This window comes from Melanerpes formicivorus, unplaced genomic scaffold (assembly GCF_026170545.1).
Source record: "Melanerpes formicivorus ecotype bairdi unplaced genomic scaffold, bMelFor1.0.p_v2 SCAF_83, whole genome shotgun sequence".
NCBI classification, from domain to species: Eukaryota; Metazoa; Chordata; class Aves; order Piciformes; family Picidae; genus Melanerpes; species Melanerpes formicivorus.
In genome coordinates this window covers 2544257-2571164 of record NW_027142435.1, presented here as the reverse complement: position 1 = coordinate 2571164, position 26908 = coordinate 2544257, and the positions used below count along the sequence as shown (strand labels likewise).

Below are 26908 nucleotides of genomic sequence, written 5' to 3'. Positions count from 1 at the left end.
TCCTGCAGGTCAGGAAACCTGCTGGCAGAGAAACCAGAAACTGTCACCCACTCTCATCTGAAAAGATGTTTATTTTGAGAACTTCAACTTGCACATTGTACAAAAAACAAACCCCAAAAGGACAAATTCAACAAGAAAACCAACCCTAGAAAACATTTTTCTTTCTCTCTTTCTTTCCCTAACATATTAACATTATAATTTTTTTCAAAGGGTCAGAGTTAAAACCAGCAAAAGTAGGCAGCTTTGCCCCAGTCTGTCTGCAGTTGGGAGGTGTGATCAGAAACAGCCTTGTCCTGTTGAGGTATCCCACTGCAAACTTTGGCAATGACCACCAACCACCCAGTCACAAAGCCACCTGCTTCCCATGGACAAACACACATGATGGGGCAGCAACTCTGAAGGAGGAATCATCCTTGGGAGTTAGTCTTGATTTCCAGGTAGGAACACAACAACACAAAGTCAAAGGGGAGGGCAGGGAATCAGAAAAAAAACAAACCCACAAACAAATAAAAGTCATTTGAGCATAATTCACCTAAGAGTTCAAAACACCAGAAGGAGCTGGAGGTTCTCAAACCCTAATCACACAACAGCTACAGCGTCCTGGGTTTACCCAAGAGAGAATCGAATCCGGTTGGCAAGTTTGAAACAGTTCAGTGCTTATAAAAAAAAAACCTAGGTCCAGAGGGTGATTCAGAGCCCAGTCTTTCAGCAAAGGACAGAATGGCTTTAGGACATATCCCACAATGGCATTTCTGGAGAGGAGACAGCACCTGGCTGAACAAAGAGTTCCCCTAGTAAGAAAGAAGTCCCAACTTGAGGTAGTACTTCGTATTGCTCTGACTGCTTGGCCAAACACAAGCAGCTTTGTGAAGGGGGGGTGGGGGTTTGATATACAAAATTAGCTGGAAATAGCCTTTTGAATAAAATTTAAGTGTATATAAAAAGAAAAAGCAGCCCCCAGCCCACCAGCAAATACCCAGCTGAGGGTAAGACAAAGGCTGAGGAGCCAGCGATCGATCACCCCGTACGGATCGAGTATCACAGCGCTGCCAGAAGTCTACCTGATGGCCAAATCCCCACATGTTGAAGATTGTTCTAGCAACCAAGCCATTTTTGGAATAAAAAAAGGACAGAAATTTAAAACAAAAAGGGTGGTAAGAAATAAAGAGGAGGAGGGGCAGAGGGCACACTCTGAGAACATTCCTGATCTTTAGCAGCCTCACCGCAAGCACCTGAAGTCCGTTAGCGACAATAGTTCTGTGCTGATAAATGGGGGACGAGGAGGGGCAAAGAAAAAGGATGCAAAGTTCAACACTGAAAACAAAAAACCAACCCCATGGACAAACAGACAGACAGACACAAAAAAACCCCACCCCACCCCAAACTAAAAAGGATTCCCCTTGAAGTTTATAGTTTTGTGTTTTTTAAAAACAAAGAAGACTTTAAAACCTTCCTTTCTTTTTTCTTGTTTAGGGGGCTGGGAGAACACAGCCTACTGTGGTTTATTCTTAAATTAAACCCATGGGAAAAGGGGAAAAAAAATTAAGAGATTAAAAACCAAAGTTTGAAGAGGAGGAGAAAAGGAGAAGTGCTTTAGAGGATCACCGTCCGTTGCCGTAGCCGGGGAAGAGCTGAGCCAGGATGCTCTGCAGGCCTTCGTTCACTTGCATGCTGTAGCTCTTGCCCAGGTCGTAGCGGCAGGCAGGGCAGCTGTACACCTCAGCTCTGAAGGATCTGTCCAAACAGTCCTGGGGAAGGACCAAAAAGTAACTGGGTAAGAGAGGACAAGCAGTTTGGGTTGCTCTACAGAGCCCTGCTGGAGGGGAATGGATTCCTTCCGTAGGCCAGGCAGAGGAAGGGCTGAGGGTGATGCCAGGCTAGCAGGTGGAGAGAAAAACCTCCTCCTCCTCACTCCAAGGGCTGCAGCTGGTCCAGAGAAGGGCAACCACGCTAGGGAAGGGTCTGGAGAACAGGGCTGGGGAGGAGCAGCTGAGCACGTTCAGCCTGGAGAACAGATGGCTGAGGGGAGACCTCCTTGCTTTCTACAACTGCCTGAAAGGAGGCTGGAGCGAGGTGGGGGGTGGTCTCTTCTCACAAGTCACAACTGATAGGACAAGAGGAAATGGCATCAGTTTACACCAGGGGAGGTTTAGGTTGGACATTAGGGAAAAACTCCTATACCCAAAGGGTTCTGAAAGACTGGAACAGGCTACCCAGGGAAGTGGTTGATGTGTTTAAAAGCTATCTAGATGTGGTGGTCAATGGTGTAGAGGTAGTCCTGGTAGAGTTAGGCAATGGTTGGACTTGATGCTCCTCAAGGTCCTTTCCAACCACAGTGATTCTGTCTGGGGTGGAGGAAATGGAGCACAGCCCTTTGATCATCCTCAGCAGTGCTGGTGTGGGTGCCCCACACAGCCACTGCTGCAGTGCCCTATCCCAGGCTGTCCCTGCCCTCCAGGTGAGCTTTAGCATCATTTGTGAGGAGCACTGAGGTCAGCTGTTTAGCATGAGCTCAGTTCTGCTTGTTAGCAGAGTGAGGAGTGCCAGCTTAATATTAAAATATCAGTTCAGTAGGAAAAGGTCTTTGTTCAGCCTCCTGGGCCTCAGAATCTGCTTTCAAGTTGGGTGTTTATGTTATTTTATTTCATCAGTTTCAGCCAAGAGAGGGCTGGTTTATCTTCAGAGGACTCCCTCCTGCAGCTCTCTGCCAGGCCAGCTTCAGGGATCCTCACTGAACACAAACACCTGCTGATGGGAAATGGCCTTGGTCCCAAAGCTACCAAATCAACTTCAATCCCTCTCCCAGGGTAAGCCAAGCAGTTACCCACACCTGGGCAGCCTGTTCCAGTGCCACCCTCACCTTCCTCATGTCCCATCTCAATCCAGCTGCTTCCAGTTTGAAGCCATTGCTCCACATCCTGTCACTCCATAGCTTCATCAAAAATCCCTCTCCAGCAGCCCCCTACCAATCCAGGCAGGCTGCTCTCAGGTCTCCCTGGAGCCTTCTCTTCTCCACGCTGATGAACCCCAACTCTCTCAGCCTGGCCTCACAGCAAAGGGCTTCCAGCCCTGCCAGCATTGCTGTGACCACCTCTGGCCCCACTCCAACAGGTCCCTGTCTGTGCTGAGGATTCCAGAGCTACCCCAGCACTGCAGGGGAGGTCTCAGCAGAGTGTAGCAGAGGAGCAGAATCCCCTTCCTGCCCCTGCTGCCCACACTGCTGGGGATCAGCCCAGGACACAGCTGGCTCTGGGCTGGAAGTGCACAGTGCTGGCTGATGTTGATCTTCCCCTCAACCAGCACCCCCAAGTCCTCCTCCTCAGGACTGCTCTTCATCCATTCTCTGCCCAGCCTGGATTTGTGCTTGGGATTGCCCTGACCCAGATGCATGTCTGCCTCATGCTAGAAGAGCCCAAACCTACACACAGAGCAGCCCTCTCTCCCCACAGCAGTCAGCTCAAGGCTTGGCAGAGCCCAGCACAGGGCTGTCCCCTTCCCCACCTTGCAGACGTTGTGCTGGCAGACAGTCGTCACGGGCCGGAACACCACCTCCTGGCAGCAGATGCACAGGAAGGCCTCTTCCACCTTATTTAGGAATTTCTGGAGAGAGAACATTGGAATCAACTCACTGCTGCTCCACTGAAAAGCACAGCCCCCAATCCAAACCCCAGCCCATGGTCAGTGCAAAGAATCACTTCAGTCAGGAAGGTTTGTTTCCCCCCTACAGAGCTTAACAAGACTAGGCACATTGCAACAGTTGTTAGCTCTCATCCTCCTGACCTCAAGCACAGTGCTCTGAAGTTATGGCAAGGGTGCAGCCCAGAAAGCCAACCACACCCTGGGCTGCATCAAGAGAAGCACAGCCAGCAGCTCGAGGGAGGTGATGCTCCCCTTCTGCTCTACTCTCTGGAGACCACACCTGGAGCACTGTGTCCAGTTCTGGAGCCTCTATCACAGGAAGGATCTGGAGGTGCTGGAAGGTGTCCAGAGAAGGGCTGCAAGGATGAGCAGAGGGCTGGAGCTGCTCTGCTGTGAGGACAGACTGAGGGAGTTGGGGTTGTTCAGTCTAGAGAAGAGAAGGCTCCAAGGAGACCTAATTGTGGCCTTCCAGCATCTTGAGGGGGCTCCAAGAAAGCTGGGGAGGGACTTCTGAGGGTATCAGGGAGGGATAGGACTGGGGGGGAATGGAACAAAACTAGAAATGGGGAGATTCAGATTGGATGTTAGGAAGAAATTTTTCCACCATGAGGGTGGTGAGAGCCTGGCACAGGCTGCCCAGGGAGGTGGTGGAAGCCTCATCCCTGGAGGTGTTTGCAGCCAGGCTGGATGTGACTGTGAGCAAGCTGCTGTGGTGTGAGGTGTCACTGCCCATGGCAGGGGGGTTGGGACTGGCTAACTGGTAACCCTAACAATTCTATGTCTCCACTTAAAACCCCCACTGTAGGTCTGGGGCTGTTTCCTTCATGCAGCCCAGAGGTCTGTGTGTGGGGACAGCAGAGCAGCTGTCACTTTGCTACTGGGAGAAGGAGAGAGCAGGCTGTACCGGTCCATCTTTGAGAGCTTCTAGTACTTCATTCCACAGTTTCTCATTGGCTTCATCACTCTTTATAAGAGATTTCTGCTGGGATGTCAGCTTGTATGGCTCAACTTTAGTTTTCTTTGGAGTTTTTGCAGGAGAGTTAGCAGGTTTTTCCTCCCCACCTGCAAGGAAACAACAACTTCTTAACATGCAAGCCAAAAATGCAACCAGAAAAGAGCAAACTAAATAAAAGGCACAAAAGCCACCAAGGCTTTCCATATCCACTTGCCTACTCCACAAACCTGCTGATTTCCTTTTCCTCTTTCCTTTCCCTGGGGTATCAAACTCATCATCTCCATCATTTTCTTTTTCCTTATCTTTGTTTGCAACAGCTTCCAAATAACCTTCAGGATACTACAGGAAAACACAAACCAAAGAACATCCAATGGAAGATGCACCACTTCAGACTTCCAGACCACTGCAGGTTGGAGGAAGGAGCTGTGGAGGACTGCTCCAGGGGTTCTCTGAGCAACAGGTTGCTGCTCTTGTAAAGCACTTATGCAGACTGAGGGAATCCCTTGAGTTTGGTTCATTTAACCTCTCATGTGAAACGAGAGCAGCCCACAAGACTGAGAGCACTTCTTGTGTCCCTCTGGGTCTGAGGGGGATGTCTTCATTCTTGTGCAAGGGTCACCCCCATTAAAAAGTAAACTTCCTTGTCCAGGGGAACCAGAGTGATGTTCCCAAGCATACCTGCATTGTTAGGCCAAGCTTTTTCATCCTTTCCTTCCCTTCCTTAGTCCAAGGGGCAGGCTCTTCATCATCCCTCCTCAGTAAGTATCGCCACACCAGGAATCCTGATTTCCCCGTCTCGGGCCAGTACTTCACAACCTGCAGAGCCAGATCCAAGTCCATCACACACCATAAAATCCCTTGGCCATAACCAAACCAGCTTTGCCTGATTCAGAGAAGCATCCAAAGCCTTCTCACCTTGTATATCCCATCGTATCTGTTGCCTTCCACGGGAGCATACTTGCTGTGCTTGCCTCCCTTGACGTTCCGCACCACCCGCACCGGCTTCCCAGCTCGCCAGTCCTTGGCTTCAGCTCCACTCTTGTCGTTGATGGGGGCACTGCAGTTCAGGGCCAGAGCTCTGCAAGAGGAAGCCCAGGCAGCTCAGTACCCTTCAGAACCAGGGGAAGGTAAAGCAAAGCCAAGCCTGCACAAGAAACCAGCTACTAGGAAGTAATAAGTGTAACCCAGAGTGTTTCACTCAGAGCAGCACATTGGTACAGCTGAGCACAGCACTGAGCAGCAGTGCACTGGCATCATGCTGAACCACAGCAATGGCTACCAACAATAACCTCTCTGGCAACCAAATCTGCCTCTGAAGATACAGGAGGAGCCCCTTCTGAATCTCTGTCTCAAACACTTTTGAATATAACACCCAGAGAGGAGGCATCCACAGCCTCCCTGGACAACCTATTTCAGAGTCTTACCACCCACATACTGAAGAGCTTCTTTCCTCAGCTCCAGTCTCACCCTGCCCTCCCTCAGCTTCAAACCATTCCCCTTGTCCTGTCTCCAGACACCCTCAGGAAAAGTTCCTCTCAGCTTTTCTGTAGGATCCCTTCAGGAACTAGAAGACAGCTCTAAGGTCCACCCAGACTGAACAACCCCAGCCCCCTCAGCCTATCCTCATAGCAGAGCTGCTCCAGCCCTTGGATTATCCTTGTGGCTAAGACCTTTTACAACTCTGTTTCCCTTGTAGTGCACCCTAGGAACCTTTTCCATGGTGCAGCTGATGCGGCAGGCACAGGAACTGAGCCTACAGCACCACAGTCAAAGCCTGACTGTGGCAGTTTTTCCATTCAGCCACTTTCTTTTGGCACAAACAGAACAAACCCAGTTGCCAGGCTGCCCAGAGAGGGAGGGGAGCATGCAGGTGGCTGACCTGTTCATGTTGGTGAGTTTTTGGTCACAGGACTGTTCTGCTGTGCGTTTGTTCCCGGACAGATCCCGGCCTCCGCTCCCTGTGTACGTGAAGGAATTGCCATGATCCTGAAATGGACAGGGATGGGTTTGACACTCACCAAAAGCACTCAGGAAGAGCAGATGAGCCTTTTAATTGAGTAGCTGTAACAGGGTTTTCTCAGAAAAGGGAAGATGCTTCCTCCAGGCTCAGTCCATAGCCCTCCCTCACACCGCCCAGGGAAGGGTCCGTGACAACCACTGCCACCTCCCACACCGCGCAGAGGCAGCCAGGAGCAGGGCTCCTGCCCCCAGCTCTGAACACTCTGACACAGGCAGCTCTGGCAGCAAATACAGGAAGCTTCAAGCTGTGGATGCAATTGAGATCCCAGGACACACAATTCCTGAATCCCAGCATGCTGGGGTTGGAAAGGACCTCTGGAGATCATCCAGTCCAACCTGCCTGCTAAAGCAGGGCACCCACAGCAGCTTTGCCCAGGATCACAATCACAGAATGGCTTAGCTTGGAAGGGACCTCTGGAGATCATCTACTACAACCTGCCTGCCACGGGCAATGCCTGGGTGGGTTCAGAATCTCTCCAGAGAAGGAGATTGCACAACCTCTGTGGGCAGTCTAAAGACTCTGACATAGAACCTAGACTGCATGTAGAAGATGCTGGTTCTGAGACTGACATTAGCTGACTGCAGCTTTCCTGGATTTCTCCTCAACAACAAAAGCATCATCAAGGCAACACAATTAAGGCCAAGGCTTTGCTTTAAAAATCAAGTGAGTTTGGTTCTCAGACATAAATACCCAAGGTTCACTTACTATGTCATCTTCATAGCCCCCTGCCAGGACCAAGGAGTAGGCACCATCGTTACTTCTGCCATGGATACCTGCTACATGGGGCCTGTGAACTCCAGATTCGCTCACCTGGGGGGGAAAAAAAGGACAGGTTGGGAGGCAGCTGCTCTCAACAGGCTCCAGACAATGAGCACCAATCAGTCTTGGGGCTAAGGCAACTGACAGCACTCATGAAGATTGTAAGTTTCTATCACAGGGTCAAACTGTTCTCACCACCATCCTCTCCAGAAAGCTCTGGGCAGAGCAAAGACAAAGAAAAATGCTTTAAAACTAAAAAAGAAATCATCTGTTGAGTATTTCAGTAAATTGAACACAGATATTTCTGGAGCTGGGCAAGGAAGATGGTGAAGGGTTTGGAGAACAGGGCTGGTGAGGAGCAGCTGAGGGAATTGGGGGTGTTCAGCCTGCAGAAAAGGAGGCTGAGGGGAGACCTCATCGCTCTCTACAGCTCCCTGAGAGGAGAGTGGAGCCAGCTAGGGTTGGTTTCCTCTTCCATGGAACAAGCAACAGGACAAGAGGAAGTGGCCTCGAGTTGCACCAGGGGAGGTTTAGGTTGGACATTAGAAGAAACTTCTTCACTGAAAGTGTTCTCAGATGCTGGACCAGGCTGCCCAGGGAGGTGGCTGAATCCCCACCCATGGAGGTGCTGAAAAGAGGCAGAGATGTGGTGCTGAGGGCCATGGCTTAGAGTTAGAGATTGTTGGGCTGGATGGTCTTGAAGGGCTTTTCCAACCAAAACAGTCCTATGAGTTTGTGATGCAGATGTAGCACTGTGGATCCCTCTCCCTGAGGCTGCTGCTGAACAGCTCCAGGAGTTTCAGATAGCCCCAGGTGTGCAGTGTTTGCACAAGGGGATTGGCTTCTGAACGCCCTGCAGTAGCAACCTTCCCCTAATGCCTAAACCAAAGACCTGGCTGGGTCAGTGCTTCTTCCTCCCCAGCCTGAGGGAGAAACCCTCCTGTTTACAATACCTGGGTATTGGAGAGAGACTCTTTACAGGGGAAGAAGTGGGAGACACCACACATCTCCAGGACAAGCTACTGGAAACGAATGTTTGGGTTGGGGTGTTGGAGTTACCAATAAGCCCTCCAGAACAAACCACTTGCAGTGCCTGGACAATGCAGCATTAGTTATGGAACACTTGGTCTGGACAAAGCCAGAATTCTTTCCCTTCTGTACTTCCATCCCCACTGACAAACACTCTAGGATTAACTGTTTCAGCTTTCTCTCAAGAGCTGGATCTCTACAACTACCTAAAAGGAAGTTGTAGGAGGTGGGGGTCAGGCTCTTCTCCCAGGCAACTTGTGACAGGATAAGAGGGCATGGTATGAAGGGGAGGTTTAGGTTGGATATTAGGAAGCTCTTCCTCACAGAAAGGCTGAATAGGCACTGGAATGGACTGCTCAGGGAGGTGATGGAGTTGCCACCACTGGAGGCCTTTAAGCAAAGCTTGGATGTGGCACTTGGTGGCAGGGTTTAGCTGATGTGGTGGTGTTAGGTCACAGGCTGGACTTGATGACCTCGGAGGTCTTTCCCAGCCTCAATAATTCTGTGTGATCATTCCCATTTTTCCAAGGCCAGGGTGGATCCAGCTTCATACCTGAACTCTGAACTTCCACATGGTGCCAACTGGAACGCCAGGGATGGGTCCGTAGTGGTTGGAGGGGACAATGGTGCACTCCTTGGTGCGCCCCACGCACGCCATGCCCTGCGTCAGAGAGCACAGCTGATCAGCTCAAGGACTTGCAGGATCTAACAGACACTGCTCAAAAGGACAAGAAGAACCAGCTTTGGGACTGACCTTGCCCCAGTCTCTCCGTGAGGATGAGTTAGCAGATGCCATCTTTTGTTTCTTTTTACTCTCCTTTAATTTCTCTCCTGCTAAAACCACCTCGCTCGCATCGTTCCGACACTCGGGGCAATACCTGAAGTCATCAGGCAGTGACAATTAACTAGCAGCAAAGCCTGCAGGATCTGTTCCCTCAAAACATCCCCAGCCATGTTACAGTTCCCCCAGGTGAAACCAGACAGGATGGACTGGAGAGGGCCCTGTGCTAGCTGGTGTCCATGCACAGCCTCCTAAGGCGTTGCAGATGGGGCAGGGAAGCAGCTGCATCAAACTCCCTGTGTGAAACGCAGGGACAGGACCCAGGGAACACACCATTGTGTTCCACTAGCTCCAGGGCTGTGTCACTGCCTAGGGGGAGCTGTCCCTGCCAGTGCCAGGGGGTTTGGCACTGCATGACCTGTAGGGTCCCTTCCAACCCAACCCATTTGGTGAATCTATCACCACAGATACTTCATCTATAAGGAAATATCCCCAGCCTCAGGGTGGTGGGGGGACTCATGCCCAGGAAAGCTGTCACAGCAGTTAAGCCTCCTTGCTTCAGCCTCACACTTGGTTTCTGGCAGCTCTCTGTCTTTTTGAGCAGATAGAGATCCCCAAACCAGGAAGAGGAGTCAGAAAGCCACTGGTTTAAACCCCCCCTCACTAAAGCCATGCTCAAGAGCAGCTAGGGAGTCCCACCAGAAACACAAAGCCCACAAAGCTCCCTTCACCTCCTACTGCCACAATATTGGCACCCAAGGGCAGCTGGAAGCCCTAGACCTGGCCTCCCACTCCCAGTTAGATGGTAACTGAGCTCCCACACCCCCTCCTTGGACTTACCAGTCCTCATCATCTGGTATGCTGCTAAGGGGAGGGTTGAGGCAGTAGATGTGGAAAGCCATATCACACTCATCACACATCAGCTGTTTCTCTGGATCCTGTTTACCCCCACAGATGTGGCAGGCACAGACTCTGCAGGTCTTGTTGGGGTTGTCCTTACAAGCTTTACACACAGGTCCATATTTTCCTGTCAGCAAAAAGAAACCACAAGCTCCAGCACGCTCCAGGAAGAGCCAGAGTGTTGCCAGGAGTGGCAACTCTAAGTGTCTTGGGACTCTAGCACTTCAGACCCTCACAAAGCTGTGGAGTCTTCTTTTCTGGAGAGCTTCCAAACCCAGCTGCACATTGTGATCCTGGGCAGCTGGATATGGGTGACCCTGCTTTGGCAGGGAAATTGGACTGGGTGATCTCCAGAGGTCCCTTCCACCCCCCACCATTCTGTGATTCTACCTGGTTAAGGTCCTGCTGCTGTAGAGAGCTGACAGGGGAAGCAGTGTGTTAGACTCCAAGAAACTGATCCAACTGGATTTGGGCACAAAGCAGACTAACAAAAGGTGGTGGGAAGGTGGTTTTCAGGTCTAAAATGGCTCTCTAAAGTATCCTCACAAGGGAATTTTAGACTGGAGGTGAAGAAGAAATTCTTTGCAGTGAGGGTGGGGAGACACTGGCACAGGCTGCCCAGGGCGGCTGTGGCTGCCTCCTCCCTGGAGGTGTTCAAGACCAGGTTGGATGAGGTCTTGAGCAACCTGGGCTGGTGGGAGGTGTTCCTGCTCACGGCAGGGGAATTGGAACTGGATGATCTTTAAGGTCCCTTCCAAGCCAACCCATTCTGTGAGTGTATGAATCTCCCAAGGGCAGACTGAGACAAGCAAGAGCTACCCAGCACTCACGTCGTGGTGTGCCAGTGCTCACAGAACTGGCACTGCCTGGCTCTTCAATTTTGTAGATCTCATCCACCAAGGTAATTGTGCAGTCATTCAGGGAATCCCCAGCATCCCTAGGAGGAGAAGGGGATAAAAGTCACAACAGTTAGGCTTTGGCAGTATCCCACATGCACATGGGTAACAGGCTGGGCTGAAGTCATTCCTGGGTCACAAGAGACCTGCTGCAGCTTTGCACAGTCTGGGGCAGGGGCATGAGAGCATCACCCCCATCAAATCATTCTCATGCAAGCACAGCATGGCCCCTCTTGTCTGAGGGAGAACCCAGGACCTTAGAGCTGCCTTCCACTTCCTGAAGGGATCTTCCAGGAAGGCTGCAGAGGGACTTTTTCCCAAGGGTGTCTAGAGACAGGACAAGGGGGAATGGTTTGAAGCTGAGGGAGAGCAGGGTTGGACTGGAGCTGAGGAAGAAGTGTTTCAGTATTAGGGTGATGAGAGTCTGGAATATGCTGTTCAGAGAGGCCATGGATGCCTCTTGCCTGGAGGTGTTCAGGGCCAGGCTGGATGAGGCCTGGAGCAGCTGAGTCTAGGTGAGAGGTGTCCCTGCCTACAGTGGATTGAGGTTGGAGCAGATGATCTCTGAGCCAACCTGAGCCATCTTATGGTTCTGTGCAAGCCTCAGCAGAGCTGAGCAATTCCATCTATTCCCCACCAGGAACCTTACCCAAGCAAGATCTTGGCATTTATCTCCCTGCTCATTTTGGTTTCCCTCTTGTGCAGGATCTCTGCGTCGTACCAGAAGCCTCTCTCGTTGGGCTCGTCAGGGTTGTAGTTGACCATCACCACCTGTCCCACTTCCAGCTGGTGCCACTTCAGGATAGTCCGAGCCCGAGCCCGCACATCGTTGGAGCTCAGCTGCACAGCTCCACTCTCTGGGTAACTTGGGAGGAGGAGGAGACACAGAGGGGCAGAAAGAGTCAGAGTCAGCAGCATCCTTCTGACAAGTGACAGATTTCAGCCAGTCACAGAGATTGCAGAACTGAGGGGCTGTGACCCACACCACCACCAGGAGGACTTCAATGCAGGAATCAAGGCTTGGCCTCTGGCAAGAAGAGTTTTGATTTGTGTTGTCCAGAATCTGTACAGCCAAGGAAGATTTTGTGCTTTCTGCTTTGAATGGATTTGTTGGAGAGTGCCCAGAGGGGATGGTCAGAGGCTGGAGCACCTCTCCTATAAGGACAGGCTGAGGCAGTTGGGGCTGTTCAGCCTGGAGAAGAGAAGGCTTAGGGGAGGCCTTAGAGCAACCTTCCAGTGCCTGAAGGGGACTACAGGAGAGCTGGGAAGGAGCTGAAGGGCATGTGGTGACAGGACAAGGGGCCATGGTTTGAATCTAACCCAGGGCAGATTTAGATTGAACACTGGGAAGTTCTTTACTATGAGGGTGGTGAGACACTGCAACAGGCTGCCCAGGAAGGCTGTCGATGCCCCCTCCCTGGAGGTGTTTAAGACCAGGCTGGAAGAGGCCTTAAGAAACCTGGTCAAGCAGGAGGTGCTCCTGCCCATGGCACATGGGCTGGAACTGGATGATCTTCATTAATGGCTTAAAACCTCCTCCTGCACAGACACAGCCAGAACCTGGCACTAGCACTTTGCTCTTACTGCATCCCACTTAAAACTTGGGATAACAACATTCCATACTGCTATAAAAAATAAACAGAGAATAATTCCTGCCCCTAGAAATTCCACTCAGAATTCCAGCTGTAAGACAAGCTCACAGTTAACAGGACTCAGCCCAGTTCTGCTTTCCCTTGTGGGTCTCTACCATCTGATGTAATCCATTTAAATGGGAAGGTAGGAAACTCACCCTTCATATTTCACATGATATATCACATCCTCCTCAGGCACAGCTGCTGGCTGATCAGGGTCCATGCTGGCAGCAGACACATTGGTAGGCTTTTTCCTGGTCACATTTACAACCTGGGCTTCATACCACGCTCCCATGTTCATATCTCGAGCGTCCACCAAGTCATTGATCTGCACAAAGCAGAGCAAACAGCTCAGCAAAGTGCATTTGCAGTGCAGTGTTCACTCCCACGATGACTTGGAACACTTAACCCTTTCAAGACCTTCACTATTAGCAAGGTATTTTAACAGATCATCTTCAGAATTAACACTCCCCTCACCTTTTCTCATCTCAACATCCCTAGCTGCTGTTGGCCTCTTCTCCCAAGTGGCTAACGACAGGACAAGAGGAAATGGCCTGAAATTGTGACCTGGGAGGCTTAGGTAGGATATTAGGGCAAGGTTGGACACGAGGCCTAGAGTGACAGGATGAGGGGCAATGGTTTGAAATAAGAGCAGATTTGGACTGGATGTTAGGAACAGGTTCTGCACCATGAGGGTGGTGGAACACTGGGACAGGTTTACCCAGGGAGGTGGTTGAGGCCTCATCCCTGGAGATGATCTCTCGAGTTCAGGCTCAACAAGGCTCTGAGCAACCTCATCCAGCAGAGGTGTCCCTGCTGACTGCAGGAGGGTTTGGGCTAGATGACCTTTGGAGGTCCCTTCCAACCCAAACCATTCTATGATTAGGAAGAATTTCTTTCCTGGGAGCAGTCAGGCATTGGCACAGGCTGCCCAGGGAGGTGGTGGCATCCTCATCCCTGAATGTGGCACTCTGGGACATGGTCATGTTGGGTAGCAGGTTGGACTTGATCTTTGGGGTCTATTCCAACCTTCATGATTCTATGACTCTCAGGCTGAACCTCTTCCAACCTGGTTTACTCTATTCTATCCTAAGGCTGAAAACCCATCTTACACCACCACGTGTGCAAACAGCTGCCTTATGCTCCACAAGCCCTCACTGCTTAGCCTACAACAGCCTCAGACCTGGCAGGCTGGCACAGACATCCCCATGAGGTCTGTGCTGACAGGCTGGACTCGACCTTTGAGGTCTCTTCCAACCTTAGGAATACTGACTATTCACATGGAAGACCTACAGCAAAAATCCACTCAAACAGACAAAATAAAACCATCCTGAGCAGCTGCTTGAGATTTGCTTTTGCTCACTCAAGGAAGTTCCAGCTTGGACAAAAGCTGTGGCTCCAAGCAAAAATACTGGGGGGGGGGGGGGGAGGAGAAATTGTTTCAAACCAAACAACCCCTTGGCATTTTTCTGTTTTATTTAACTGAGTCAATGTATTGTAACTTTAGTTAAAAGGAGGAAAGGAACTATTTTGAGCTCCAGGGTGCATTTCATTGCTCTGTGGGGTGTTTGGCACGGTGGTGGAGGGTTGAAGAAAAAGGAAAATGAAGAAGAAACCAAGGAAAGAAAAAAACCAACTCCAGACAATTGGGGCAGAAAAGTTTTGAACAGCTCTGAACCACAGGGAAACAAAGGGCAGTTCCCAGTGATTCTGGGGTGGGGGTGGGTGGTTGATGACTTGCCTTGTAGAGGCCAAAGCCGGGGTGGGTCCAGTCCGGCTGCGTGGCCGTGCTGGGCCCCTCCAGCTCCAGGGCAGCCTCCCCGTTGTGGGAGCTTTTGTCCGACTCGCTCTGGCCGGAGCCGCAGCCGGAGTCCGTGTCGGAGAGCTCGGAATCCTTCTCCTTGCTAGCAGCAGGAAGCACTGCTGGGCTTTGTCTGACCAAGAGCTGCACGATGTCGTTGAGCCCAACGCTGTAGTCGAACAGGGAGTGTCCATCTTCCATCTGGCAGGGAAGCAGCAAACCCCCCCCACACACACACTCGGTTACGGCGCTGGGCTGAGCTGCGCCAGCTCGCAGCCACCCATCACGCTGCGATTGTCTCTCTGCCCCAAGACGGAGCAGGCTGCCTGAAAAGCATTAACAAGGCAGGAACTTGGCAGTTCTTCAGCACCACAGTTACTCAGAGAGTGGTTTTCTTACTACTTAAATGCATTTCTTTTCCCCCCCCACGAGCTGCAAGAACCGAGACTTCCACGCTGCGGTAAACTCGCTGCCCAGACTAAGTCACAGGGTTGGAGGAGATGGAAGGAGGTTTGCAGAACCTTCCTTGGGGAAGGGGTTTGCAGAGCCTTCAAGATGTAGAAACGTCATTCTAGGAAGGAGGATTTAAAAGAACTACCAATTCCCCCCCAACCTCCTGCTTCTATAAGGATTTAAAGACAATTCCTAACTACCTACAGCCTGCAAAGTTCCTTCTCCCTTACTTCAGGCACGTTCTAGAACATCATCATTAAGACCAACTGGGTTTTAGAGGTTAGTTGGTTGAGTTTGCTCCAGATGATTGCTACAGCATCACTCTGGTAACCACAGCATTAAGGGGGTGCCAAAGAGCTAAGTACTTTTCTCTGGACAAACACACACTTTTTTTTCCTTTCCCATTGAAAGTAAAATGATAATAAAAGAGAAAGACTCAATTCAACTGGAAACTACCCAAAACACTTCTGGGCATGTCCTAATTTCACTGCCTCCCTCATTCTAAGAGTTTATTTTGTGAGTAGTAGTCACATTGAGATCCTACCCCTGCAGAAAGTTAAAATGATGAGACCAAAGCAAGAGTTCTCCAAGGCTTGTTGAAAGACTGAGGAGCAGATCTGAAGAGTTCAAATGCAGTGCTGGAGACCAGAGTGCAGTCAGAGGCTGAGATCTACCCCTGCAGAAAGTGAAAATGAGTGGAGAGGACCAAAGTCTTTTAATAGCCCTCGGAGAACTCTTGAAGAGCAGATCTGAAGGGTTAAAATGCAGTGCTGGAGACCAGAGTGCAGTCAGAGGCTGAGATCTACCCCTGCAGAAAGTGAAAATGAGTGGAGGGGACCAAACAAAGTCTTTCAATAGCCCTTGGAGAACTCTTGAGGAGCAGATCTGAAGGGTTAAAATGCAGTGTTGGAGACCAGAGTGCAGTCAGAGGTTGAGACAAGCTTCACCACATATTTAAGGTCTGACTAAGAAATTATACAGGAAATGATCGTCCCCTTCCAGCCCAAACCACCAGCAAAAGCAGCCCCCAGAGCTTTGTTCTCTATCAGGGGGAAACAGAGCAAAAACCACAAGAATTTGCACTTCACAGGAATTGCCATGATAATTCCAGTCTGATTTATGGCATCAAATGGCTGTGGAACAATCCCTGGAAATCTGAGCGTACAGGAAGCGATCCGGACTTTCTGCTGCTTTAGAGGTGAAACCTCCCACAGACAGATAGCCAAGAGCAAAGCAGGAGTGGGCTGGTTCTCCTCCACAAAGAGAGAATCTCCCAAGCCATTATCAGCAGTCGTTATCAGCCGGGGCCAGCAGTGACAACAGGTGCAGGCAGAAATGGGAACACACACCACCGAGGGGGCACAAAACCACAGGAGTTCAAAGGAGAGGCTGCAAGAGCCGCCGGCATCTGGAGCTGCACCTCTGACAAAGGGGGCAGGGGGCTTCAGCAGCAGTTTCCCAACAGCCTTTTAAAGTGGAACTCGGAAGCATTGGAACATTTCTGAGGGTACAAGAAAGCAGCAGAGCACAAACCAGAGCAGCAAGGGAGGGAAGGATGACACAGAGGTTAGATCACACTAGAGAAATGTTTCTGCCTACAAACTCTGCCTGAACTGGGAGCTGCTGGGATCACACAAAGAGGAGTCAAAGTTTGCAAGGCACGTGCATCCTTCCTGGCAGGAGTTACCACTCCTGCTGAAAATGTGGTGATCTGTAGTCACCTGCACAGAGAGGGCTGACAGTCAGCTGGACCCTCAACCAAACTTTCCCTTCTCCCTTTATCGGATCACAAATAGGCAATGGCCACACCCCAGGCTACACCAACACCGCAGAAACAAGATGCCACAAACCCTCCAGAGATGCTTGGGGACTCCTCCAAGCCTCTTTTTTACTGCTGTTGGTGCCCAAGTCTGTTGGGGTAAAGCTACTCAAGCTGCAGATCCATATCCTACAGCAGTGCCTGCTATAGATAACACACAGCTAGCTCCAAGCATCCCAAAATGGAGGGAAAGGGGGGGAAAAGGCAACTGGAAGTTGTCTAACTCCACCCAGCTCAGTCATCCAGCTTCAGCCTCAAGCATCCCACTACTCCTGAAATTAATTTACCACCCAACCACCAGGTCAGGAGGTTCTTCAGCATGGTTTAGCTCTGTGATGTTACTCAGGGTGTGGAAAAAAAAGTCTTTAAGGTCAGTTTGTGCTGTCTTTGGCGCTGATTTAGACACATCATTAACTCACATGGAAGAGAATCGATGGTAAACACGCTGCTGTGAACATCCCACACCACAGAGCTATTTAAGCTGTGCTTCAGGAGATGTTGGGGGTTAAAAAGATAGCATCTGGGAGCTGCTATGCCAGTTTCCAAAGAAAAATGGGAAATCTTCAGGGTTTTCAGAGGAAGGCTTTCAAAACCTTAAAGCAAGCCCCTAAGTCTTTGGTGAGAGCTGCATTCTAAGAGACATCGCAAAGGTGGTGCCAAGGGGGAAAAGAAACGGCTGAAATTAAAAATCATAAGGAAACCAAAACCGTTTTAAACTGAAAGGGGGAAAAAAAAAAAGTCAAGCTACTTTAGTATTGACTTTTCCTCCTTCCAGACCAACCGCCCGGGCAGCCTGGAAAGGAGCCGGGAGTCACTAGATGGCAGCAAACCATCCCGTTCACAGACAATTAAAAGAAAAATAATTAAAATATCGTTTCCCCACTCGGTGGGGCAGAGAGTTTGGGGGGAGGGGGGAGGAGCGGCCGGGGGTGGGGGAGGTCCGAGACCCCCGCCCGCTCCTTCCCCCCCCGCGTTGCTGAGAGGCTGAGGCTGTCAAACCTCCCCCCGGTGTGCCGGTACCTGCTTTCCGCGGTAGAATAACCGTTGTCGGTGCGGCTCGACCCCGAAAACCTCGTGTATGCGCAGCCTCAAGCCTTCCACCTTGGTGAGTTTAGAAAGGGAATCCACGCGGTGGGTTTCCTTCCCGTCCATGGTTCGCACTTGGATCCACATGGCGCCGGTCCTGTGCGTACCGGGAGAAGGCAACGGAACGGCGTTTAAACGGCGGAACCCACCGAGTCCGCCCCGTCGGGCACCGTATCAATGGAACCGCGCAACCTACTCTCGTAGCAAGTCCCCCCCCCAGCCCCGTCAGTCAACAGTCCGGGCCCGCCCTCCTTCTAGACTTCCAAATGCTATTGGTTGATAACCCGGCCGGTTCGGACGCTGATTGGTTGGCACAGGTTTAACCCCACCCACAAGCGCTAACGGCTTCGGTTGAGCCGCTGCCTCCCGGCCGCCGCCGCCTCAGCGCGCGCCAACGCTGTCTCGCGCCACAATTGAAACTCTTCCCCCCGCCCTCCGTGGGGCCAAATCTCGCGAGATTATGCAAATTAACACGATAGGAGTAGGCGAGCGAAGGGTGAGCGGTCTTAAAGGGGCCGTCACCAACCGGCGCCCCGGGGCTAAACCGCCGAGGAGGGGCGGGTAACGGGGACAGTGAAGCTGCCAATCACCCTGCCGATAGCACTGGTGGCCGTAGCCCCATAACCCACACATTCACCCCGGGGTCGGGGGTACAATCGCTTTCGTTCCGATAGTGGAAAAAAAAGGGGGGGTTGACAGAGCGCTTCGCCGCTCCCGGAGCCCTCCCGGGGCGTCCCACCGGCCCCGTCGGCATCAGCCCCGAAAACTAAGCGGGGTGATGACGACCCGCGCCCCTTCCAGACTCCGCCGCTCCCTAGCGCCACCCCACACCGCCCCTGCCGGTCACATCCCCCCGACTCCCGCCGCCCCATTTCGGGGGCTGGGGTGTCAGTCCTGCTGGCACAATCCTTAAGCGACGCGTCCCGCCAACCGACAACGGAGCGCTCACATCCCCCCCGCCCCACCGAGGAGACTCGCCCGGAGCCGCGGTGCGGGGGGGAGCAGCGGAGCCGCGCACCGTGCCCGGGCAGCTGTCACCGGGTCGGGCGCCGCTCCCGGCAACACTCCCGGGCACGGAGACGGCGGGGGAAAACCGCTCCGCTATCCTCCCCCTCCCGCTGCCAACGGCCGCTCCCCGTCCCGCAGAGCGATAGGGTTTGGTGGAGGGCGACGGCCGGACAGGACTCACCGGCGTAGCGGTGCTGGAGGCCGGTGCCGGTACCGCAATCAGCCCGCCGCCTGCGCTCTCCCCGGGCTTTGGAGTTTGGCGCGGAAAAGCCCCGTGCGCGGCGGGCGCCCGCCCATTGGCCGCTGCTGGCGGGAACGAGCGGGCGGGGCGGGGCCGCTGCCGCCTCCCGGGAGCGCCGCGCCGCGGGGGTCAGCGAGGGGAGTGGGGGGTACGACACGAGACGCCCACCGGAACCGGCGCTTCCCGGGGACGGCCCCGGGGATGCCCGTCGGCCCCCCCGCCCCCGGTGCCCGGGGAGCGGTAACCCCCAAAAAAGAAACTACCGAGGCGCCCGGGAAAGCCCCGCGGCCTCCGGGGCGGCCGTTATTGTTCTAATAACTGGGTCAAGGAGAACCCTGCAGGAGAGCAGGCACCAAGGTTCCCCCTCTGACAGCCCCTCTCGGTGCACCCCCGGGAGTCAAAGAGTTCCTCCTTCCACCAGCTGCCTCCTGCTGCACCCGGAGAGGCAAACGGTTTCCCTTCCCGGTGCCCCCCTTCACCCTGAGACCCCAACGTGCCCGCTCTGACAGCCCCTTCCCAAGTGCTCCTCTTCACACAAGGGCTTCCACCCTGCCGGGGAGCTCCAGGCCCTGCTGTGATGCGAATAATCCGAATAAACCGAATAATCCACAGCAAGCCTCTAACTCCCGGGGCCGTTAGCTCCTGGGGCCGTTAGCTCCTGGGAGCTGTTAGTCCCCCGGGGCCGTTAGCTCCTGGGAGCTGTTAGCTCCCGGGGCCGTTGGCCACTGGGGTGTTAGCTCCAGGTGGCTTCTGTGGACTGTGTAGGGCCCCACTCACGGCTGCATGGCTTGGGTGACGCAGCAGGGCCGTGAGCAGACAGAAAGGGCTGATCCAGGAGGATGCTTTCTCCCCCAGACTATGAACGCTCCAAGGGAATTCAAGATGATAAAAACCTGCTTAAGGTGGCCGTGGGATGAAGGAAAGAGCAACGAGCAGGGGGTTACTGAAGGCTTTCTGGCAAAACTGGGCTTCAAAACCCACCTAAAAGCACCAAAATGGGCGGCTGGGGGGGTGAGGAGAGGCGCCGGGGTGGGGAAGTGGGAAATGGCGGCGGGTTCGGCGCTGCCAGAAGAGCTCCAGCAGCACTGCAGCCTGCCCAGGCCGCGCCTTGTCCTGCCCCCGCGGACAAAGGCAACACGAGGCGCAGGCTGGCGCTAGACGCCAAGCGGCGCTTCCCGTGTTCAACCCTGCCTGCACCCCCGCAGATAGCATCTGCTGGTAAAAAAACCACAAATCTGGGGGTAGCAGCAGCCCCCCAAGCCCTCCCCAGGCTCGCAGGCTGCTGCAGAGGATGTGTGTGAGGCACCGGAACGCTGCCGGAGCCACGGCCGCCTCTTCCTCAGCCCCCTCCTCGCTTAGGAGCTGTTGGGGACCCCAGGCTGAAGCTGGCAGGTTGGGAGCCGCTGGCCTGGATGAGCTTAGTGCTGCAGGTCAGGCGTGCGGCAGTGCACACAAACCGGGAGCGTGACCTGCGACCCGCAGCACTCAGGCTTCATTTCCTCCTGCATCCCAGAGAAGGATTTTTTACCCCCTGTAGATTGCACTCCAGTCCTAACCTTGACCTACCCCAGCAGCACGCCCTGCCCACGGCCTGAGAGGGCCCTCAGGCGTTAGTGGTAGGGAGCAGGAAAAGCTGAGCATTGCAAAAGCCATTTTCACCCTCCTGAGGACAGGTCACCCAGCTGCAGCAGCTCAGCTTGGGATCTCCTGGTCAGAAATTCAAATCACTGTTGCTCACCAGAGCACCCAGACACATATTCTGTCACCCACATCAGCCCCAGTTCCAGGGGAGTGGAGAATCCACATCCCTCAGGACAATTTAACAACAGGCTTTTACTCCCCCCTTTCAGACATCTTTTTGGGAGCAAATGTCCACAAAAGTGCCATCAGGAGGCCCAAAAGTGCCACTTTAAGATGCAGCTCTGACCCTTCTTTGCCTGAAACTCTGTCTCCCCTTCAGTTGACCTCCCAGAGATGTTTATTTAGCTGCATTTCAGTATCTGAAGGGGACCTAGAGGAAGGCAGGGCAGGGGCTGTTTGGAAGGGCCTGTGGTGGTAGGATGAGGGGCAATGGTTTGAAACTGGAGCAGGGCAGATTTAGGTTGGGCATCAGGAGGAGGTTTTGCACATTGAGGGTGGAGAGACACTGCAAGTAGGTTGCCCTTTTAGCTGAGATGTGGGTTGAGATGTGGCCAAGACCCCAGCCCTGGAGACATTCGAGATCAGACTTGCTGTGGCCCTAGGCAGTCTGCTCTAGTTGGAGGTGCCCCATCAAACCACAGGGAGCATCCCAAGAGCTACAAACATGTTTAAAAGGTTCATGGCAACAGCAAGGTGCTCAGTTTGCAACAGGCCAGCTGGGTTCAGGAATGTGCACCTTGGACTTCTCCTTCAGCTCACCTCCATGGCTCCCCTCCACACTCACAGCTAAAGAGGCCACACCTGCTTTGCCCCAGGGAATTGGGGTGGCTCTGAAATCATCTCAGCTCTAGAGGATACATGGCTGTAGAGAAGCTGCAGAGAAGCAGCCATATGTGGCTACAGAGAAGATCCCCTGTGAACTGGGCACAAACTGGAAGCCAGGAGGTGAAACATCTTTGGTGTGAGGGTGCTGGCGCCCTGGAGCAGGCTGCCCAGAGGGGCTGTGGAGTCTCCTTCTCTGGAGAGCTTCCAACCCCACCTGGCCAAGCTGCTGTGGGTGCCCCTGATTTAGCAGGGGGGTTGGACTGGAAGATCTTCAGAGGTCCCTTCCAACCCTATCATGCTATGAATTGGTCTGAGAGCCACAACTCCCTGAACCAGGACAGCTGGTGAGAGACAATCCAGCTACCCAGAAGCTGCTGCTTTTAACCATGGTGGCAGGGAGTTCCTGCCAGGCACTACCGTTTGTGCTTTCACATGTGCAAACAGGTCTGCTCTGCTGTGCACAGGGACAGTGATGACTCAGCCATGTCACATGCAGCACAGCAGGAGCCTTTCCCCTGGTTAGGGAGCAGGGCCCCTGTGTAAGGTCCAGCAGTCTCTGTGGGTGTGCTCAAGTTCCCACACGCACTGGGCTGATGCAGAGTCACACTGCAACAGGAACTCACCAGATTTCGTTTTCCTCTCTCTCCATGGAAGGCTCTGGGGTGATGGAAGCTGAACATCAAGCAGCTTCCCTGCACTGCTTCAGCAACCAGGCTGATTCTTCACATCCCCCTAAGGACAAACAGATTTGCCCTCGGTGAGGCCATGGTCTGCAACTGCAGGTTAAAAAGACCAACCACATCCAAACGGTGTGCCCTGTTTTGCACCCAGCTGGACTGTATGAGGTCTTCAGGAGATCAAGGTTGTGATGCAGGAGTGCAAGATAAATGCTGCCCTTCCTGATGCTCCTACAGCTTCCAAAGGAACTGGGGTAATAACCAGCCAAGCTCTCAGCTTGGGAGTGCAAAGGGAGCCTGGGTTTGTGATTAGTGGAGAAGCAAGAGTAGTGGTCTCACCACTGGGATGGAGAGGGCACATGAGCAGGCCCAGGTGACATCCACCCTCTTACCTCTCAAAAAGCAACCAGCACCATGCTAACCAACCCAACCCCTACCCAAAGGTATGAGGAGGAGGAGAAGAGGGAGGAGGAGGGGGAGGCAGGTGAGTACAACAGTCTGAAAACCAGCAGAAAGGTGAACTGAAAGATTGGGAGAGCAGCCAAGAAGCAGTCAGGCTGTTTCCTGCAGGGAGGGCAAAGCTGGCTGGGGCTCAGGGCAGGAACCTGCCCGAGCTGCTGCCTCCTGCTCTGATGTTGGGGTAGGTGAGGTGCAGGAAGCAGCAGCTGGGAAACCCTCCAGGTGAAGTGGGCAGCCAGGCAGCAGAGGACAGGCAAGTTCTGTTTCTGCTGAGGTAGAGTGAGGGCAGCAGAGAGCTGCAGCATGTCCTGAGCTGGGAAGGGCCATTGGAAACTTGGAGGGACCAGAGGGGTTTGTTGGGAAGCAAGAGCTGGGCTGAAGCTTTTTGGTGCTTCTCTGGAGCACTGTTTTCAGAAGGCCATAGCACTTTGAAGGCCATTGCCTTCAGAGATCATCATGCAGAGCCTGGTGAAAGAGCTGAAGAGATGGGTGGTACAGGGCAGGATCCAGCAAGGAGCCTTCAGCCATGGCCCTGCCTCCTCCACTGCTCTGCTCTGGACCAGGACCAGCTTGGGGACACAGTGTTCCTGCAGGCTGTGGTCCTGGACAAGGCTGCTGCCACAAGCTCTACCAACTGAGGGGCAAGAGTGCTTTGAGCTGAAGTGACCAGATGAAACCACTTCCCAAGAGCCACTCACTGCCAGCACAGGAGTGGTGGAGGAGAGGAAGGCAGGAGGATGGCAAAGCAGGATGCCCATGCCATGGAGACAGATGGGGCTGGCACCAAACACCTTATGGCCTTTGCACAGCAACAGCTGGCAAAGAGCAGAGCCTGACTTGGCCTCTCAGTGGGCTCCACACGACGCTGCTCTGCAGCTCCTAGGAGATGGAGATCTGAGCTCAGCAGCACAGAGCTTCTCAAGCAGTTTACTGGGAGCCCAGGGGCTCTGTCTGCTGTACCAGAGGAAGAGAACTCAAAGCCACACATGCCTCAGGCTGGAGTCACCGCTGCTCGTGCCGGCCTGCCCCGGGGAAGGAAGGTGACCACGGCACCGTGGCAGGCTGCTAATGGAGCACATGCCATGGGAGATCAGCAGCAGCATTTCCTTTGCAGCAGATGAGCCCTTGCAGCTGGGCTGCCTCAGCAGCACGTGTGGCCTCTGCTCCCCAAGGGGCTGATGCTGAGTGGTGACAAGGCACAGAGCAGGGAAAGGGACTGCACCTAGCAGTGGGGACCCAGCATCAGGGCCTGATCCTGCCAGTCCCCCCCACACCTGAGTGTCTGCTGCTCAACAGAAAGCTGCAGAGGGACTGTTCCTGAGGGTGTCTAGAGACAGGACAAGGAGGAATGGTTTGAAGCTGAGGGAGGGCAGGGTGAGACTGGAGATGAGGAAGATCATCTTCAGTATGAGGGTGGTGAGACTCTGGAATAGGTTTTCCAGGGAGGCTGTGGATGTCTCCTCCCTGGGGGTGTTCAAGGCCAGGTTGGATGAGGCCTTGAGCAGCTGAGTCTAGATGAGAGGTGTCCCTGGCCATGGCAGGGGGGTTGGAGCAGATGAGCTCTGAGGTCCCTTCCAACCTGAGCCATTCCATGACTCCATGATGCAGCAGTTCCACAGAGGCCACAGCCACTGATGGATGCTGCCTGTTGTGGGAAGTGCTGCCCAGTGCTGCTCTGCTCCTTCACTCCAGCCAGCACAGCTCCCTTTCTTTTCCTCAAACATGCTTCTCTGCTTCTTCCTACGCCCTTCCCACACCTGCCAAACTACTTAGAACTGATTTTATCTCAGCTTTAAGCAGCAAGAATCACAGAAATGATGGTGCAAACCTTGGCTCTGAAATTGCCATCTCCACATTTTGTGTCCTCTGGCCTTGCAGGAAGGTCCTACCAGTGAGCAGGAGCTCCAAGCACTGGGCTTTTGACCTAGTAGTTAAAGGTACAGTTAAGATATTAACCACTGCCTCATTAATGACAATTACTGATGTTATCTCACACAAATGACTTGCCCCTTCAGCTCCCATTCCTCTGCCACATCATAAGCCACATGAAGGTGTAGCATGCAGGCAGGTGATGAAATCCAACCTGGCTCATGAGACTTTCACCATCTCCCTGCAACTGGCCTTATTCAGGCCTTTCCCACCCATAGCATCATACAATGGCTCAGGTTGGAAGGGACCTCAGAAATCATCTACTGCAACCTCCCCACCATGGCCAGGGACAGCTCTCATCTAGACTCAGCTGCTCAAGGCCTCATCCAGCCTGGCCTTGAACACCTGCAGGCAGGAGGCATCCACAATCTCCCTGGCTAACCTGTTCCAGAGTCTCACCACCCTCACACTGAAGAGCTCCTCAGCTCCAGTCCAACCCTGCTCTGCCTCAGCTTCAAACCATTCCCCCTTGTCCTGTCTCCAGACACCCTTATGAAAAGTCCCTCTGCAGCCTTCCTGGAGGATCCCTTCAGCTATTGTAAGGCAGCTCTAAGGTCCCCCTGGAGTCTTTTCTCCAGGCTGAACCACCCCAGCTCCCTCAGCCTGTCTTCATAGCAGAGGCTTTGGCACAAGACATTGAACACTTCAAAATGGCAATTTACTCTGGGAAGGGAATAGGATCAAAGGAAGGACCAGGAGTCTGTCAGATGAAAAGTTCCCAGGTGGTGCTGGAATAGGAAGTTTATGTCAGTCACAAAGGCACAAAACCTGTTCTCAGCAGCCAAGTGGTCAAACAAGAGCTGGAGAAGTTCCAAGTGCACATCAAGAACTGCTCCTTGATTAGGAGTGTAATGCAATGCTGGATCCAGTGCCCAGAGAGGCTGTGTGAGCTCTCCATCCCTGGGCCAAAGCCAGCTGACCTGCCCTGGCACTGCCAACAGCCCTGTCCCCAGCAGCAGACTGGGCTACCTGACCCCCCCAGAGGTCTTTCCTGCCCTGAGAAGTCTGACTCAGGTCAGAGGGGTTGGAGTCCTCCTAACCTCAAATCTGAGGAGTGATCATTGCCTACATTCCTGGCAGCTTAACAGCATGTTTTCAAGGGTCATGGACCACCTCCTGCTCCCACTCCCTTCATGGCTCACTGTGGACAACCCAGAACTGAGAGCCAAGGTCTCCTGCATTCACTGGCCAAACAACAAGGTGACTCAATCACTTTAATAGCTCTGGAAGACTTCAGATAATTCTTACCTGTGCCTCAGTTTCCTCCCCCACTGATCTTGAAGACAGACAACAGGAAGCTTAATTGTTGGTTTCAAACCAGGTTTGGAGATCTGCAGATGAAAAGGCACAAAAGGAAAAGCAAAGCAGTAACTAAAATGTTCATGGTTTGCATTTTGCTATTCAAGAGATCAAACCTCCCCCAGGCAGGCTCAGGGTCCTGCAGTGCTTGGCCTTCTGCAAGCAGAAAACTGAAAGGCAATCCCTCTCCTGAAGATCCCAGCAAGGCTGGGAAGCAGCAGGCTCCACCAACACATCAGCCAGGCAAGGACTGAGAGCAGGAGAACATTGCTCACTCCTTGGGTACTTACAGCACCCATGCTGCAGGATAGGAGAGGGGTGCCAAGAAAACATCATGGCTGAGCCATGCTTTCACATCACAGCCCCCACATCTTCCTCCTGTGGTGCTTCCAGACAATGTCTGCCATGCCATGGAGCAGCCCAAGGGCAGGCACTGGTGTGCTGAGCCCTCCCACCCATGCATGGACTTTCCACCCACTGCTAACACAACCACTCTGGAAAAGGCCAAGTACCTTGCACATGTCCACCTAGGCAACAAGTCCCCATCCTGGGGAAGAGGGGCTGAGCTCCTGCCCCAGCACCCTCTTTCCAAGCAGTTCAGGTGCTGTGTTCCAGGACATGCTTCAGCTCCCCTCTGTGGATGGCAGAGCTGTCCAAGGCAGAGCTGTGGCTGAGCAGGCGTGCGAGGGCAGGGAGCAGGAGCGGTGCCTGCAGGCTGCTGGGCTGAGCCTGTTTCCCAACCATGGGGCAGAGCAGCACCCAGGCTCCCAGGGCTTAAAGGGGCCTCTAAGAAACCTGGGGACAGACTGCTGAGCAGGGCCTGCTGTGGTGGTTTGAAACAAAAAGATGCAGATTCAGATCAGATCAAAGGAAGATATTTTTTACACTGAGAGTGGGGAGAGCCTGGCCCAGGCTGCCCAGAGGGGTGGGAGCTGCCCCAGCCCTGGCACCATCCCAGCTCAGGTTGTCTGGGGCTCTGAGCAGCCTGCTCTGGTTGGGGATGTCCCTGCTGACTGCAGGGGGGTTGGAATGGATGAGCTTTAAAGGTCCCTTCCAACCC

General features: G+C 53.2%; 1 protein-coding gene across 2 annotated transcripts; it reads right to left on the bottom strand.

Moving 5' to 3' along the window:
• Nucleotides 1-59: 59 nt before the first annotated feature.
• On the bottom strand, nucleotides 60-26470 carry UHRF1 (ubiquitin like with PHD and ring finger domains 1). Of its 2 annotated transcripts, XM_068164759.1 has the most exons (19): nucleotides 26361-26470; nucleotides 25798-25880; nucleotides 22108-22216; nucleotides 17704-17866; nucleotides 14352-14612; nucleotides 12769-12938; nucleotides 11629-11844; nucleotides 10914-11020; nucleotides 10024-10210; nucleotides 9157-9280; nucleotides 8956-9063; nucleotides 7320-7424; nucleotides 6474-6580; nucleotides 5510-5672; nucleotides 5273-5410; nucleotides 4822-4933; nucleotides 4544-4701; nucleotides 3502-3600; nucleotides 60-1748 (listed from the first exon to the last, which is right to left on the bottom strand). In XM_068164759.1, exons 3-19 carry the CDS (start codon nucleotides 22131-22133, stop codon nucleotides 1602-1604), a joined length of 2391 nt encoding a protein of 796 aa, XP_068020860.1. In that variant the 5' UTR covers nucleotides 22134-22216; nucleotides 25798-25880; nucleotides 26361-26470; the 3' UTR covers nucleotides 60-1601. The 2 variants fall into 2 exon arrangements, with proteins under 2 accessions (XP_068020860.1, XP_068020861.1); XM_068164760.1 differs by lacking the exons at nucleotides 22108-22216; nucleotides 25798-25880; nucleotides 26361-26470 and adding an exon at nucleotides 18959-19039.
• Nucleotides 26471-26908: the final 438 nt, after the last annotated feature.